General features: G+C 34.3%; 1 protein-coding gene across 29 annotated transcripts in view; it reads left to right on the top strand.

Moving 5' to 3' along the window:
- PUM2 (pumilio RNA binding family member 2) overlaps positions 1 to 17,560 on the top strand; it is a 72,451-nt gene that overhangs the window by 36,203 nt on the left and 18,688 nt on the right. For 21 of the 29 annotated variants that reach the window (XM_026675563.2, XM_026675555.2, XM_026675554.2 and 18 more), the window contains exons 10-13: positions 2,240 to 2,378; positions 9,082 to 9,225; positions 12,137 to 12,418; positions 14,991 to 15,227. In XM_026675563.2, coding sequence (XP_026531348.2) covers positions 2,240 to 2,378; positions 9,082 to 9,225; positions 12,137 to 12,418; positions 14,991 to 15,227 — 802 coding nt within the window. The remainder of the gene's footprint in view (positions 1 to 2,239; positions 2,379 to 9,081; positions 9,226 to 12,136; positions 12,419 to 14,990; positions 15,228 to 17,560) is intronic. The other 8 variants (XM_087947252.1, XM_087947245.1, XM_087947247.1 and 5 more) reach the window with 1 other exon arrangement.

Below are 17,560 nucleotides of genomic sequence, written 5' to 3'. Positions count from 1 at the left end.
GAAATATTCCTATATGGCTTGACATATTTCTTAGATGTAGCAATCCAAAACCTCTGATTCAAGTATATTTCATTTTCAGGTTGGTCTGCAATTTTTAGTTTCTATGAACCATGATTTTGACTGAACTTGATTTTTGAACCAGAGATACTTACATTCTTTACCCCTGTTCACTAGTTGAATTCACGTAGGCATCATGTTGGCTTTGTGTGTATGTGTGTGTGCAACACCCCACAGCAGCAAAGATCAAATTCAAAAAATAGCAGAAAGCCAGAAATCAACCAACCTGAAGGATCACTTACTCTTAAGTTTTACCTTGGAAATAGTTTGGAAGGCTATTGATTTCTCTCACCTGGTCCCTACTCTAATTTATATCTGAAAGGATCACAAGACATCTGATCCCATTAGCATGCCCTACAAAATATTTGTGGATCGTATTATTTCTCATTTCCATAGTTCCCTGCCAACTACCATACCAAATCCACCAAGCTGATTCCACAAGTAGAGATCATCTTTTTAGGAAGGCTGTTCGTCTAGCTCAAGGGTGTCAAACTGGCAGCCTGCAGGCCAGATGTATCACAAGCAGGCCACGCCCACCCCAGCTCTGCAAAGGGGGAAAACGACACGATACATCATGTGACAGCAAAGTGACACTACAAGTTTGAAACCCGTGGTCTAGCTGATACAGCCACCAATTTTTATTGCATGGCAAGAAAGAGAGAGTGCAGGATTTGCAGAGGGTGAAGGAATTGGCAAAACATGGATTCCTGTCTTAAATAAATAGAAGTGGCTTTTGCTGTTTAAAGCTGGAATCAGAAAATGCCTCTTGACATTAAAAATGGAGTTTATATGAGAATAATTATCCAAGGTATTGATCACAAATTGCTGATGTTGTCTCAGGATTATTTCAAAGGGAATTTTAAAGGGAATCTGATTATCTGTTATCTTATATACAAATGTGTTTGAACAACATAATTTACTGCATTGTTAAAAGAAATGGCCTGTTTTTAATTATTTTAATTCATGTTAATGTCTCTTGTAATTTATATTTGTGCCTGTTATTAGGTGATAAATCTTAGGCTCATACAGATGTAATATTTCCTGGCTCCTAATCATAATTAGATTCCTTTCTTCTTTTACTCCTTTTTTCCCAGCTAACTTTGTTTAATGTTATATCAGTTTGGTAATAGAAGGATAGTTAGAACGTGGCTTTAAAATTAATTTGTAAATGTTGCTAATGATCACTACTATTAACCTATTTACTTCATGATTAATTGGAAAAACACAGGAAATTTGCATGCGATGCTGATTTTGAAGCAAAATGACTACATCAGACTTTGACTGCACTAGGCCTTAGGACAGTATTTTATGAGTGACACTTCTTGTTTCTTCCTATTACATATCAGAACTGAGAAATTTCTTTATTTCTCATGAGGATAATTAATAATAATAATTGGATATATAACTTTAGACAAAATGCTAAATACTTCTTAAAATACCTGTCAATTGAAAAGAATTCTCTGGTAAAAAATAAAAAAATGACTTTGATGAAGAAGACAAAATATTAAATCATGAATAAATGTATATGAAAATATTTTTTTTCAAGAATTGTTGTTGAGGTCACATGTCAGATTTTTGTGATTTATCATATTGTATGTTCAGTTTCATCAGAATAATAGGTGGAAGATGCTTATTATCTATAATTTGAAATGTTTGTAGAGTAAAAATACTAATTCAGTCCTCAGGAGTTCAGTCTGATCTGTACTGACTCTGATTGGCAAACAATTGACCATGGTTAAAAGTACTGAGGTAACTTTCACTAAACAAGATGTACTAAGAAAGAGATCATTATTATCTGTTAAGAATTCTTTCTGTATGATTTTGAGCCAACAAGCATTACATCTGCAATGATCCAAGAAAGTAGATACTTCACTAAACCTAGTAATTCCAATTTTCTGATAACTGCAATTTTAAAAATGTTAAGAAACACAATATCAAGGCTGGTGATGGTTATAAAGATGGAATTCTTACCTGTTTGCCATGCTTACCTACTGCAATGTGTGGAATTCAATTCCTTGCCATTTCTTGAATTATATTTCGCAGTATTGGATTCTACAAAACCTCATGTCTTGAACTTGCACCTCTTATGCTGTATATTTTCTATCAAAATAATTTGCTCCTAATACACATTTATTTTGATTGTACACAAAAAAATACAATGAAAGCCATTGGTCTTTTATAGGTTCTTCGTACTGGCGGTAATCAGCGCCCTCTTACACCCAACCAGAGTCAACAAGGGCAACAGGCAGAGTCACTTGCAGCAGCTGCGGCAGCAAATCCAGCTTTGGCTTTTGGTCAGGGTCTTGCCACTGGCATGCCAGGTATATAACGATGAGTCAAGAAAACTAAAACAAACTCAGTTTAAACATCCTGAAATCTTGATGTTAGCACAATAGCCTATTTAGCTGTAATTTCTTTATTTAGCCTGAGTAAAACTCTGAAATGTGATTTTCGCCATGTTTATATCTATCAGGTTCAGCACAGAAGAATGCATCGGGAGAAAAGCCAAGATTTGGGAATGATATTTAATGTAGTAGCCTGGTTCCAGCCCTCTAGCCTAGCGTGTTGTATCTATACTACCACCACCCCCCAAATTAAAATTCCCTAGTTCTATTCTCCCACTTAATAGGGTTGGAAAACTAGGGAATGAAAATAGAGTAAAAATGGGCCTTGTTTTATTTCTGTAGTTTGTTTTCTGCTGCAGCCTTGGGTACTTTCCAAAATATCCATGCCAGGAACCATCTGAAAGAGAAAGTGAACCATAAATGAAAGACAATTGCTATGTGCATTGTATCCAGCACCATTTTAAGATGTTTATCTTAAAATGTATTTAGTATTTGTTATTATATATAATTTAGAACTCAGTTCAGCAACATTTCAGAAATGTTATTTTTTTAAAAAAATATTCTACCTTAATCCATATTGATTATATAATATATTGATATTAAAGCGTGCATTTAGAGCTTTCTTTTGGTTAACGTTAATTTAGATTTGTAATGTATGCATTTCTAAATTAGAAATTGAGTTTGCATGCATAGCATTTAAGCTTTGCACTGCTGATAATGCAGCTGTGTTTCTCTGCTTTTATGCAAATCACAAAGCTGCAAATGGCTATTAAGGAGTTTCTTTATTGCATAATAGTAAGATTTTGGAAAACAATTTAAACTTGCTGATAATCCACAGCTATGGTTGCTTTGCCTATGAGTGCAAAAGGGTAGCTTGGGGCACTTTTTATTTGGAATATTTCATCTTCCTAGCAAATGGATAATTGATCATATTCCAAATAGAAGGTGAAACTTGGTGGTACTTTTTGTGCAGTGTGTCTGACCAGGTCAGGTGTTCCCTTGGCCAATTGAATAAATCCTGTTCCACCAGGATTGCAGTTTCAGTTTGTAATTCAGTCAACCATTTCAGATTTCTTTCAGTTGCTGCAAAGGAGTCCGAGAGCCTGTCAGTTCCTTCTCTCTCCCCTTCACTCCCTTGGAGCAAATAAAAAATCCAGGGTGCTTTGATCTTGGATAGGTATGGGTTATCCATGCACTCTTTTGCAGTAGGTAAAACATAACAAGAATACAAATAAAATGCTTAATAAGAACCATCTTTGTAGTACCGCTTGGTGGAGATAGTTTGAATTTCTAATTAGTCCTGCCTCTACTATTAACTGGATTATCATCTTCTCAACACACACTAATGCCTCTTCTCTGATCTAATTAAGTCTGTTGTGTGAATATTCTCTATGTCCATCCATCCATCCATCCATCCATCCATCCATCCATCTATCTATCTACTTTGCATTTTCTTGCAAGCACCGGAAACCCTTTTCTCTAGATATAGTAATCTAATTTGTTACAGAGTCCTTACGTGCAAAAGAAGAAGAAGGATTTTTGCCCCACAAACATTTATAGTAGAGTTTTACATATTAGACAAACTTCAGCTGGTATTTACATACACTTCTGTTCCGGCACAAATTTGCTGGTGAAAAATCTGGGCATTGCATAGTATTGCTGTTTTAAAGTTATTTAGAATGTTTTCTTGACTGCATTTAACTGTTAAACTAACAAATAGAAAGTATAAGAACCCTTAGCATTCGGAGAAACAAGTATTCTCATATTATGTTACAATATAAATCATGCTGCATATAGCTTCATTATGTATCAGTGTCACTCGCGTTTAATTCAATTTTAGTTGGCAAAGCCAGACTGTTTATAATTTTAAGCATTAAAGAGAGTCTAAGGGGGACATAACAGCTTTTTTTGCTAAGTAAACATATATAGGTCTACATTATAATGTATACTTGGAACGAAGTCCTATAATATTTCCACCTCACCCTCTTCTCTTTTAAAATTATTTTAGTAAAATAGATACCAGAGCTTGTCCAATAAATTGCAGTTAGATATTTTTGGAGATTTAAAAAGATAAATTTGTTTTTTAAAAAAGAAAAAAAATTAAAAGAAAAAAAAGAAGCAGCATAATTGCTAAAATATAAGGCCAAAGAAATACTATAATGATTAAGTTGATTATGATGTTTACCAATTTAACATTGATTAAGTTTATCCAGCGGTAATTGAAGTGGCTTAGGTAAATCATGGGAAGATTAAATTCAGTGTTATGAAAAGACTTCAGGAGAACACTGTAGATCTCAATTTTGGATATTTCAAGTGTATTTTATACCTGATTCAAGAACTTTTAATAAACAGAATAGAAATAAAAAAATGATTGGTGCTACACCACTAGCATGCTCATACTTGTAGAATAATTAAGTAATGCTTTCTTCATAGAACTCAAAGTCAATATGGAGTACAGATAGTCCTCAACTTATAGCCATTCATTTAGTGATTGTTCAAAGTTTCAGTAGCACTGAAAAAAGTGACATGATTGTTTTTCACATTTACGACCGTTGCAGCATACCTATGGTCATGTGATCAGATTTTGGATGCTTGACCAATGAAATGTTTTTATGGCAGCTGCAGTATTCCAGGGCCATATTGATCAGCTTTTGTAACCTGACAGGCAAAAACAATAGGGAAGCAAGATTTTCACTTAACAACTGTGTTACAAGCTTAACAGTTGCAGTGTGTCACTTAACAATTGTGGCAAGAAAGGCTGTAAAATGGAGCAGTACTTAACAATTGTTTTTGCTTAGGAATGGAAATGGGCTCAGTTGTGGTCATAAGTCAAGGACTACCTGTATATTCCAGATAGTTAAGAATTATGTTGTGAAATTATATCACAGCCATGAATGACAGTCAGAGAGAAGTGTATTCATATATACCTTTTTAAATGAGTAGCTACTCTGCTCTGCTTCCCTCTTGACAAGTATTCTTACTTGGCATAGTTTAGTTTTCATTCTGCCAGCTGAAATTTCTACAGTAACAAGACTGATGTAAATCAACTTTGTGTTAGTAAGATCCTAATTACTACAGCTGTTTCAGCTAGTAGGAGAACTAAATAAGAAAAACTTGACATTGTTCCTTAGAATTTTTGCTTATTTTAAGGGGAAAAAACTAGCTAATTTTCTTCTCTACCTCCAGATCAAACTTCAGGAATGGACAGATATGCATAATGTTAGGGCCAGTGTCACCATACTAATTAGAACACTTTATGATGCTAACGTACTTATTTCTTACATATCTAGTACTGCTTATGACGCACATTCAGTTTTAAGTAAATTGTTATTTTACTTTTAAATATCCTCTAACAGATTATTCTACATTCTTTACAGAGGAGCAGTGAGCAGAAAGCAGTGAAAACCTGATCATTTGCTAGCACGCGAAAATATTAGCGAAGGTAGTAGAACAGAACAGCACAGTTTAGCTTTGTATATGCATCTATAATATGAAACACAGTAATTCCACTTTTCAGAAGCATATTCTGCTGACAATACATGAGAACTGTAGTGATAACTTAACTCTGCACCATCTGTTTTGTTACCTTTTTGTCTGTTTGGTATATTTGCTTATTTCATGCTAAAGAATGATGTATGCCAGACATCAAATAACAATTCTTTCTAGGATTACATCTATAGAATATTATCACTCAGAACATGAGTGCTCTTGAAGGAAGTGATACTGGATCATGTTACTGAAGTTTCTACTTGCTTTCGTTTCTTTGATAGATGTTAGCATTCTTATTAATAGGATAGGTATAGTATCATGAGAAGCATTTTGCTAAAAATAAGAGAGAATTGCCACTATAGCTTGGTTGTAGCATTTTACCTCATGAGAATGATGGATCACCTGGGTTTGTGACTTTTCTAGAAAATATAGCCTTGCTAAGATTTCCTGCTCTTTATTTGGAATTAAAGAAGATTCATGTTAGAATTCACATAATACATTACGAGGCTCGGAGCAGTGAAAGTATCAAGGGTTCTAGCTGAAGCATGAGTGCCAGGAAATTTGTACGTCTGTTTTAGTTCTTACTCTAGCAATGGTGATAACAGGGTGAAGTGGTCACTTTGCCAACACAATTTTGTAGATCCCTTTTGGGTGGGAACCAGCTTTTGGAGTGGACATGCAAAGCAATAGCATGAAATGCTGGAACAGCTTTGCCCTATCTGCAGAATTATGTTGAGTACTCAGACATATTCTGATTCAAATTTACTGTTGGTTTGGAGACAGAAATAACTTCGGACCTCCTGGTACCCCCACAATTATACATCTGTAATCATGCAAAAATTACTAACTATAATTACTGTGCTATATTATTATATTATAGTTACTATATTAGTAACTATAACACCCTTCACAATTGGCCATGCCAGCTGGAGGAGTTAGGAGCTGTAGTACAACAGTATTTAGAAAATCATAAGTTATCATTACTTTGGTGAATTATCAGAAAATAAGTAGGTGGGATAACCTGGAAATTTTGACAGCTTGGAAAAAAATGGATTTGTAAATTATGTTATTTATTATGGTATTTTACTGAATTTCTTAATGGGGAAGGAACACAGGATGCCCAAAATCCTTGGAAAAAATATCTGAGAATGTATTGCCTGCATGTCACTCCTCTGTACCATAGCCTAAGAAATGACCTAAGGAGTCAACATTATCCTTATGTTCTTCATTATGTACATTAATCTGCTAGAGTAAACATTTGTGATTTTAGAATGACAAGCCAATAAAATGTGAATTAGACACGTATCTTTCATTTTTATCTTTTGACTTTGGGGAGTTCTAGAAGCTTTTGAGGTGCTGTGTTCAAATAAAATGGCCAATCTGAATAAAGGAATTACTATTGCTGTAGATTGGTTTTATTTGCCCTGAATGAAGAACTAAACGATCAGTGTAGTGCCATATAATTTGACACTACTTTGGGGAAACTTATGGGGATTGTGACAATTGCTTTTTTACACAGTGGGCATAGTATCCCTGGTCCAGTCCTGCCTGAAAAGAGCTGATTATGTATATTTTGGTGACTTCTGAAATGGACAATTTTAATGTGCTCTGCAGAATAGGGCTGCACAAATAATGGCTGAAACCTGCTGATTATTCATGTGGTACAATATTGCTCCAGCTGCATATGTTCCAATGCATTTTCCAATCCAGTTTAAAGTTAGGGTTTTAACTTTTAAAGCTTGAACTATTTGGGCTCAACCTAAAGACAGTTATTAGCTTGTCCATTTTCAACAAGAAAGTCCCTTTACTTGGCATATGTTGCTACCAGAGTCTCATTAGAATCAGCAATTTGATCTTCTATTGTGGATTTGTCAGGAATCTTTTTTTACAATAACTGCTTTATTACTAATGTAGTTTGCTTTGTTGTGTGGCTAGAAACCGTTTGAGTATTATATAAGACAATTATATACGACAATATTGGCCATAAGAAAATTTGAAAGCTGCCTAGGTTATCCTCCCCTCCCCCCAATAATCTGTGCATCTTGTACAGATCAGAAGTAATTTTGACTGTAATAGCTGTAATATATAAAATACATTTCATAAAGTGGAAATTCTAAAAGCATGTGCTTGCTGTTTCTTTGCAATAAGCTTTAGGAGAGTTCTATCACAAGCTTATACTACTTTATACCTGATAAAATTTAATATATCTGCAGTTTACATTCCATCCAATAATACAATCTGATACAAGAAGACCTTGGTGTGTTCTAAGTTTGATTGTTTATTTGCTGATGTTTCATTATCCAACAAGGTAATACCAATGCAATAGTGAAATTTGTTCACTATTTATACACAAAAACTTGCCCTACCAGTTTTGATGGTGGGGGGGTTTTCTCCTTGATAGTTCCTTGATTAGGGTATGAAACACCCCCACAGGCAACAAAACTAGCAGGGCAAGCTACTATACATAAACAGGGAGCAAACCCCACTCTCTACTGATGATGTTACCTAGTTGGGTAATGAAACATTGGCAAGCAAAAAACGAAGCTCACCAAACACTGAAAATACTTGACACTGAGCTAAATATATGGTTTTCTATTATAATCTGGTAAAGTTAAATCTCCTCCTCCCCTTTTTTTTCTTTCCTTGTTTGATGAAATGATTGAAGCTCAAAAAGACTTCAGCTAGCCCAGTAACTGTGTTGGTACAATGACCAGCATTTCTAATTCTTTTGTAGTTCATCTGTTATTGTTTTACCACACATCTTTTACATATTCTGCTTTGAAATAGTACTATCTTAATGCTTCCTTTAAAAAGTTAATCAATGCTTCTGTAATATCATTTTGCCTGGCTAGGAAAAATGAACTGGATTTATCTTGCATTTTTCTTCTAGTTTGGAAATATCAGGAGAATGTGATGTAATGGCACATGACTGAATAACTAGATGAAAGCAGGAGGGAAGGGCAGGTGCATGGCCTTATTTGTTCAGTCTGGCATTAATCTATCTAGCCTTGAACAAAAACATATTAGCATACTGTACCGAGTAATACTTAAGCACAAAAAGAATAAAGGTTTTCAGTTCTAGAAAACAAATAACATCTACCACTTTGCTCAAAAGTTGATATAGCCAGTTAGTTACAAGATGAAACCTTCACTCTAAAACTTATTAGATTGTGTGTTTTGTATTGATTAGGCTATCAAGTGCTAGCCCCCACTGCCTATTATGATCAGACGGGTGCCTTGGTGGTAGGTCCAGGGGCCAGAACTGGACTTGGAGGACCTGTCAGGTTGGTGGCTTCAGCACCTGTTATCATCAGTTCTGCAGCTGCACAAGCAGGTAAGTAGCTTTTTTGCAATTTTATGTTTAAAATGATCTAATAGTTCTTTTCCCGCTTTGCAATCTTCTAGATACTGTTCAGAATATTTATTTGTTGCCACACTCACACATAGATGCAGGAATGTTCTCATCTCGGATATTTCTCTTGACATTTATTCTGTCATTTGTCCCAGGGGCATAAAAGATTTCAGTTACTGTTTCTCAGGTTAATTCAGAAGTACTCCCCATTCGTTTTATTTGTGGCATAGTGTTAAAAAAAGTCTGGATGAAATAACAGTGAACAGAGTAATGAGCAATACTCAGTGTGCTATAGTTAAAATATATTCTTTCCATCCATTAAGAATAAGGTAGTTCTCAACTTGCAATCACAGTTGGGACCAGAATCTTAGTCACTGAGTAAAGTGGTTATTAAACAAGATGTTACACTCAATGATAGCAATTCAGGCAATCCTGTTTGTGGCCATTAAGCAATTTTGCAGCCCATTAAGTGGACAGAATCCCAGATAAGGAGGATTGGGAGCCTGGGAGGTGTGATGCAGGCCTCACATACCAGTAAGTGTTTTTGAGCTCAGAAGCTGCAAAGCAGAAAGAAAAAGCTACCTGCCTGGTTAGATTCCCAGTCTAAACAGCACAGAGCTAAAATTCTTCCACAGGCAGCTCTTTTAAGAATGCATGAGCTGCCTGCCAAAAGATAACAGTTCTCAGAGACAAAATCGCCACCACCAGCCCAAGAATCAAGAGGAAGTCCTCTTGGCAGGCAGCAGCATCATTCAACCTTCCTTATCAGTTTTTCCATTGACTTTCTGGGAAAGTCAGCAGAGAAGGTTGCAAATAGCAATCGTGATTGCAGGGAACTTGACATGTCATTTGACCGTGATACTTTGCAATGGGCAGAAGTTCTTTACACTGTAAAATACCTTTTCCAAATCTATTGTTAATGCAAACTGTTGTTAAGTAAATGGTTTTAAGTCAAGGACTACCTGTGCATTTGTTATAAAGGTTATCTGTGTAGCCATTTTACATTAAGAAATCTTGATTAGGATGGTGTTGTTGGGACATGGAGAAGTGGTTCATTGGCTGAAATTTCCCCTTTTTTTGACATTAAATAATTGGGCATTGTACAGATGTAAAGGTACATACCAAATTAATAGTAAAATATGAATTTAAGATGCATTAAAAGTGCTGCAATTTTTGTTCATTGTTGGAGATGCAGTTCAGTAGTTGAAGCTTATTTATTGTGTATTAATATTGCTTATTTATTTATTTATTTATTTATTTGTGCATGTCCTGCTTTTGTCATATTGGTATAAAATTCATACAAAAGTTTACTTTTCAAAGAACCATATTCTTCTATCCCCCCCTCCCCAAAATTGGAGTTAATCAAACTCAAGAATTGTGATGTTTTTATGAAGGGGAAAGATCTTGGGATGAATCTATATTTGATCTGCCCACAGAAATTCTTCACCCATTGCATTCAGTTAGCACTTATCTAACAAAGGGGAAAGAAAAGTCAACCTTCTGGCTCTCCTGTCATTTTCATTTAAACATTTTTATAGTCTATACTGACTGATAATTACAATTTTAATACAAACTACATGATTATGTCTTAGTGTTTCTTAATGCTTATGTAGGAAAACAGCTGTCAACCATATTATCAGTATAATACTAAAAGATGAATTAAATATTTGTAAGTTTTCTTATATACAATATAGTATATTGCTGCTATCACAGTAACTGTGTAGGGAATATTAAGTTTTTTTATTTTGAGCCCTGATTAAAACAGCCTTAATAAAAAAACATGTTGTATTCTAAGCTGTTCAAAAGAAACAAAATATGGAATGCTTATAATGTTCCACTATAGGAAATAATGGAGTAAGAAATTTATTCTGCATTCCCCTGATTTTCTTCCAAGAGCCACAAACATAAATAAAATGATAGTTGACTGATACCTATCATCTAGCATAGAAAAAAATGACAAAGGAAAGGATTTTTAAAATAAAATCAAAAGCAGTTATAGAAGCTGAGCATACACACAGTATTAATTGAACAGCAATAGCAGCAAAAATATTTTTCTCTGGCTATTGACTTGAGACCTCTATTTCAAGCATTTGGTACCTGCCAGTGTCGCTCAAGAAACAAACAATGTACCGTGTTTCTCATATAATAAGGCCAGGTCTTTTTTTTTTTTGAGTCCCGAAAAAATGTATAGGCCGTCTTTTCGGGGGTGACTTAATTCCCCCCCCCCCCCTTTTGCATCTTTGGACAGGCGGGAGGTGATGGCTTGGATGTTGACCTCGGCGTTGGTGAGGCACTTAGTATTGGGGTCAACGCAGGCAGCACCATATCCGGGTGTGCAACAAAAGTACTTCCTAACAGCAAGTCCCCCCCTATCCCCCCCCATTTTGCATGTTTTAATATAGGCCTTAATTTGGGGGGAAGGGCTTAATTTCATTTCATGCCTATAAAACATGCTGGGACTTCCTATTGGGGGAGGCCGTATTGTTGGAGAAACAGGGTAGTATTTATATTTAGCTTACAGCATGAACTTTCACTTCATTAAGTGCATATAGTCACACATATTAAAGCTCACAAACAAACCAAAGGGCCATTGAATTTGCATTTTAAAAATTTAGAATTGGAAAATCTCAACACTATTAGCAATATTTAGCAGAACCCAGCACAGATCTTTGCATTCGTCCATCAGAGGATGTGAGACTTTAGGGACATTCAACAGCCCCAGTTATTTAAGGCAGTGTTCTCGGAATACTGATGTACCCCTAATACTTTTTCTTAGGCATTGTAACTTTTTGTATTGAAAATTTGCTATTATGGGAAATTTTAAGTGCCCTATTTCTAAAACTTGAAATGTTCTACATTCCCACTGATTATTGAAACCCGTGGTGTCTTTCAGCTGCCGCAGCTTCAGCTGGAGGAACAGCAAACAATATCACAGGAACCACAAACGGGCTTTTTCGGCCCCTTGGTCCTCAGCCTCAACAGCAGCAACAGCAGACAAACAACAATCTACAGTCTAATTCATTTTATGGCAACAATACTTTAACCAATAATTCTCAGAGCAGTTCACTCTTTTCACATGGTCCTGGTCAACCAGGAAACACATCTCTTGGCTTTGGAAGCAGCAGCTCCTTGGGAGCTGCCATTGGGTCTGCACTTGGTGGATTTGGCTCAACCGGTAAGTTATTACTTTGAAAGAAAGAAAAGAGGGGAAGAGGTTATATGGGTTGATGTGAATCAAATAATTTTTCTTTAAATTATTTGGATGCATTGAATTTCTATCTCTTGATCTGAAAGAAAATCAGTTGGACCAAGCAGATCTTGCATATGAGAAACAACTTACATTAGTGACTATGAAAGATAACTCGCATTTTAAGGTTTTTTTTTTAAATAGCCCATTTTTGTGCTCCTATGATTTTATATTCAAGATTGTTGCATAAGTGTTATAAGGGTTACTTTTGTCACAGAGGTGGGCAAGAAATATCCTTTTGCTTTCCTTCCCCCTCTCTCCAGCTTGGTCAATTATCAGGAGGACTGTTGCTGGAAGTGAACAATAGTTTCCTTTCTCAGTGTTGCATGGATGCTCTCAAGAACACCTGGAGGACTATGTTGAGCATTCTTCACTGTTTAAGCCAGGCATCTTACAGTATGAGAGAGTAGAAGCAAATATCTTCCATTTCCTGCTTGAAGACATTTTGCTTCTATATGGAGGCAAGAGATGTTCTTTTGCAGTTGTCTTGGAAATTCATGTAGCATTTGTCTTTCAAAAACCTTGCAGTAGGTAAACTTTGTTTTAATTGTTTCAGTCCACAGATGCCAAATCTTGTCATTTTCTATAATTTCTATTGTATAATGTTTACTACTTTATTCACAGTGTGATGGTACATGGCCCCCCTTTTAGAATTCATAGAGTTCTTAGATTGTGCAAATTGTTTTCTCACCGGCGAACACGTCAACATATATTGATGCAGATAATGTATGACTTGTTTATTTTGCATAGGCTAAGGCATGAAGAAGCACACACAATTTTGTGCACTGTATATAAGTGAGCTTGCACACCTTGATCTTGGAAAATGTCCCATGTGAAACAATTTTTTTTAAAAAAATAGAGGACTTATTGAAGCTCTTCATATTGATTGTTATAAGCAATTCCTCATCACTTTTTTGTCTTGTAGAATTTGTATTTTGGTTGATGTCCATTGAAATTAATAAATAGAAAGAAAACACTATAAAAAGAAAGGATCTAATAAATGCACAGTCATTCATTACATGTTTTTAATTGAAAATTATTAATGGCAAAATCAAGGATTAAGTTTCTGTGATTTTTTTTACCCAAGGAGAATATCCTTAAAATATTTTTAAAAATTGTAGGCTTTCGGTCTTATTTACAGTTTTTCTGCATTTTTATGAATAATTAATTCTCTGTATGAGTATTCCACTCAAACAAATCCTGGCTTTTATATAAATAAGTTTATTCAAATCCATAATTAGTTTTTTTTAAAAAAAAACTGTATAAGACATAGTCTTTTTGTACCAATCACTCATTTTTCCCTTCATTGCATTTAGAATACAATTATTCTCAACTAGTCTTAAAAGTGTAATTTTCTGAAATACATTTTTAAAAGAATACCTTTGCTTGCTACTCTTATAACATTATCTCAAGAAGACAAGATTAAGTGATTTGTCAAGAGTCATCTAGTGAGCTTGACAGTTGAATCAGGATTTTAAAATATCGATCCATATTTCATTTTAATTTTGAAAGAATTCATCCCCCCATATTTTACTACTCAGTAAATTAATTGGCTCACTGTGCTATCTTAATCTTTAGAAATCACTGAGGTTTCTTTTTTCTGCATTAGACTGAAATTAAGAAATTCTAAATAAAATATACATTTGCTAAATAGGGATGCAAAATTGTTAATTATGGTTAAACAGCTCAAAGTTCATAATAAGTGGTATTTCAAGATTTATATTAGTTAAATTACTCAGATGAAACATTCTGTAAGATCAGTATAGAAGTATAACAAATATTAATGTAAACTCCTAAACCATACTTTTATGAACACATCCAATTTTGTTATTTATATTTGTTCACCCATCCCTATATTCTCTGTCTGTGATCCAAATCATTTTAAGACTTGCTTTCAAAGTATCTTAGATTTTTTTTATTAAATTCCTTTATTTGTTGTTAACCAAGAATGTATAGTGTGGCCACTATATCTTATTTCTGAAGAGTGCAGAATCTAAGGCTAATTTTAGTAACAGCTGTAAAACAGGATGAAGGAGTTTATTATTTAGGCTACCTTTATACAAAAAGCTCTGTTGAATGCCTAGAATATGATTGAGTAGTTTCCCCCTCTTAGACTAGTATTTAAACTGAAAAAAAATTGAAGACATTTGCAGAAATTATTTGCACTTAAGATTCAATTTCATTGGTTTGTATTAACACATTAAGACATGCCTAACTTGGTCCCAAAGCCTGACTCCAGAATGCCAAATACTATGACAATGTAACTAAGTCTTGAGTGAATCAAGATTTGGAGATTGCTCAAAAAATTTTCATATCTAAGGAATGCTTGTACTCATTTGTGATTTATTAAATCATGTGTGGTTATCACAGTAATTGTCTCTAGCATAACTTGATTGTTATAACGAATATGATCATATCATGTATTGCCCAGCTGTAGGTTGGGGCTAGGTTTTCTTTGGTTGACACTGTATGTAATAGGGTCTTTTTATTTCTTCTTCAGTTGGCAGTTCTGCAAGTAGTAGTGCCACAAGGAGAGAGTCTCTATCTACAAGTTCTGACTTGTACAAAAGATCTAGTAGCAGCCTAGCACCCATAGGGCAGCCATTTTACAATAGTCTGGGATTTTCCTCCTCTCCAAGCCCAATAGGCATGCCTCTGCCAAGCCAAACTCCAGGACATTCACTTACGCCACCGCCATCACTTTCATCACATGGATCCTCATCCAGTTTGCATTTAGGTAAAAAAAACAAAGCCCTTTTTTGTTTGTATATGTTTGTGTGTATATGTATTTTTATATGTATATAAATATTTTATGTTGGGTAAAGATGTCAATCTGCCTTTTTGGTAAAACACTGTATAGGGTGTCTAGTCCCAATATGTTGCTAATTGATTGGTCATTGAGAGTGATCAGGTTTGGGAGCAAAGTATTGGCCCATGCCACCCTACAGGTTTTCCACATAAAAATGAAATCCTGATACTTAAGTAAAATAAGAATGGGTTGTGGTGGTGGTGTTGTATGACAGGCAAAGATATATATATATATATATATTCCGTGTAACTAAATCATGCATCTTTTTTAATGGAGTCAGCTTTAGGCTAATGTTTGGTACTTGGTAATGGTACAAGTCTTGCATCTCTGTTTTAAAAAAAAGCTAGGCAAAGTATGCAGTAAAGAAAATTGATTTTAAATCAACAGAGTAATGAATTCACAGTAAATTTTACAAATTCACTTTCAAAACAAAGAAAAGTAATAATGAAAGGCTTTAGGGAAATAGTGGCATTCAATCTGTAATGGTTCCTTTCCATACACCTGTAGTAATTTCATGCTTGAACCAGTAAGGATGTATATAGGCATGGTTTGTATCTAGATTGATGTTGTTGACTAATATATGATAAAATTACATTATTCTGTGGCAGGCTTTGCAGTATGTAGTCATATAATTCCCTATTATTTAATGTAAATTTTGAATAAATCACTTTATATGCTTTATTGTATAGGTATTTTACTAGCGAAAGGTCTCTCACCATAAATGAAATCTCAAACTTGAATACTAAAAATGTTTCAAAAATCACATATCATATAACTTTCTTAAACTAAATTTGCTCAATTATGGCACATTGACCAGATAAATACTCTAAAGTTCAAGTGCCATGCCTACAATGAGGAAAAAATGGACTAAATAATGTTCCAATAACAAAGTAGAATAGGTAGAAGATGAAGTTCTACTTATAAATGGTCATGCATAGAGACTTATTCCAGTTATAATGAAAAGTGTTCTTGAAAGTATCTTTGCAAGTCTCCCAAGTTCTCTTGGAATCCTAAGGCAGATTGGATATTGTTGATCACAACAAAATCTCTCTTTGAGAAACAAAATGAGGACCCTTTGTCCATGGCTACTTAGATTTGGTCGATATAACATTTGACTGTGTTATATTTTACTTTTTCACCTATCCCTAATTTTTCTGTAATACCATTCTCATATTAAATAATGCATCATTTCTCACTGCAATTTCAACCTTATGTCCACTGGAAGGATGTTCCTAAAAATATGGACTTCCAGAGAGCAAGAAGAAAGTGCAATATTCATCCTTCCTATGTCATTTATGCACATGGGTCTCTGAATGAAGTGATCCTAAGATCATTTATTACTTCAAGATCTCATTAATGTACAAACAAAATTAATGTACATTAAGCTTCAAAAGTAAATAACCGATTTCACTTGTCTGATATATAAATGATATACATTCTTCAACAAGTGCAAGAATATACTTTTTGTGAATTATCTATTACTTACTGGACATGATTTATACTATACTGTATAACTTATTCTGCTTCCAACTGGTCATAGAGAAGAGCAAAAGATGAATGCACAAACATTTCAGTTTGCTTATTTCAGTGCTGGACTTGGAACATCCACTGGATTCTTTTGTTCCAGTAACAGCTTTAATTTTGTGTTCTCAGCCATATAGGCATAAACTTTCAAATTAATTTATAGCAAACAATTTTAAATAATTTAAAATGGCAATAGAACTGTTTACTCACTATATCTACTGTAGAATTTTGTGTTTGATCAAAGTTATAAAAAACACCTATGGAGTAAACATCATTTCAGTGCAAAATGATTGATTCTGTGTAAACTTTGAAAAATAGCTGACTTTTAAAATAAGAAATCGATATTTCAAATGTTGGCTAGCCATCAACTGGTGTTATTCTATGTTCATGTAGTTCTAAAATTTACTTTCTTGAGAGAAGTTTAGATAAAGCACACATTCTGAAAAATATTTTTAAGACTTCTCACAAGAACTGTATGTGGGTATCTGTTAATAACTTTGCAAAATGTGCCACATTATAATTTACTAGGTGATACATTGTAAACCAAAAATATTTTAAAGTTTTATTTAAACATTTTAAAACATTTCCCATGAGTATTAAAATACATAGCATATTTAAAATTAATACACGTTTTTATTTATAGTTTGTGGAAAGCAAGCATTATTCAAATCCTTAAAAATTCAGAAGTAAGTTTTTATTGAAAACAAATTTGAATAAAATAATGTCTAAATTGTGAG

Source organism: Notechis scutatus, chromosome 1 (assembly GCF_049901735.1).
Source record: "Notechis scutatus isolate UNSWTSFEM ecotype Mainland chromosome 1, rNotScu1.2, whole genome shotgun sequence".
NCBI lineage: Eukaryota > Metazoa > Chordata > Lepidosauria > Squamata > Elapidae > Notechis > Notechis scutatus.
This window is presented reverse-complemented; position numbering and strand designations above follow the sequence as displayed.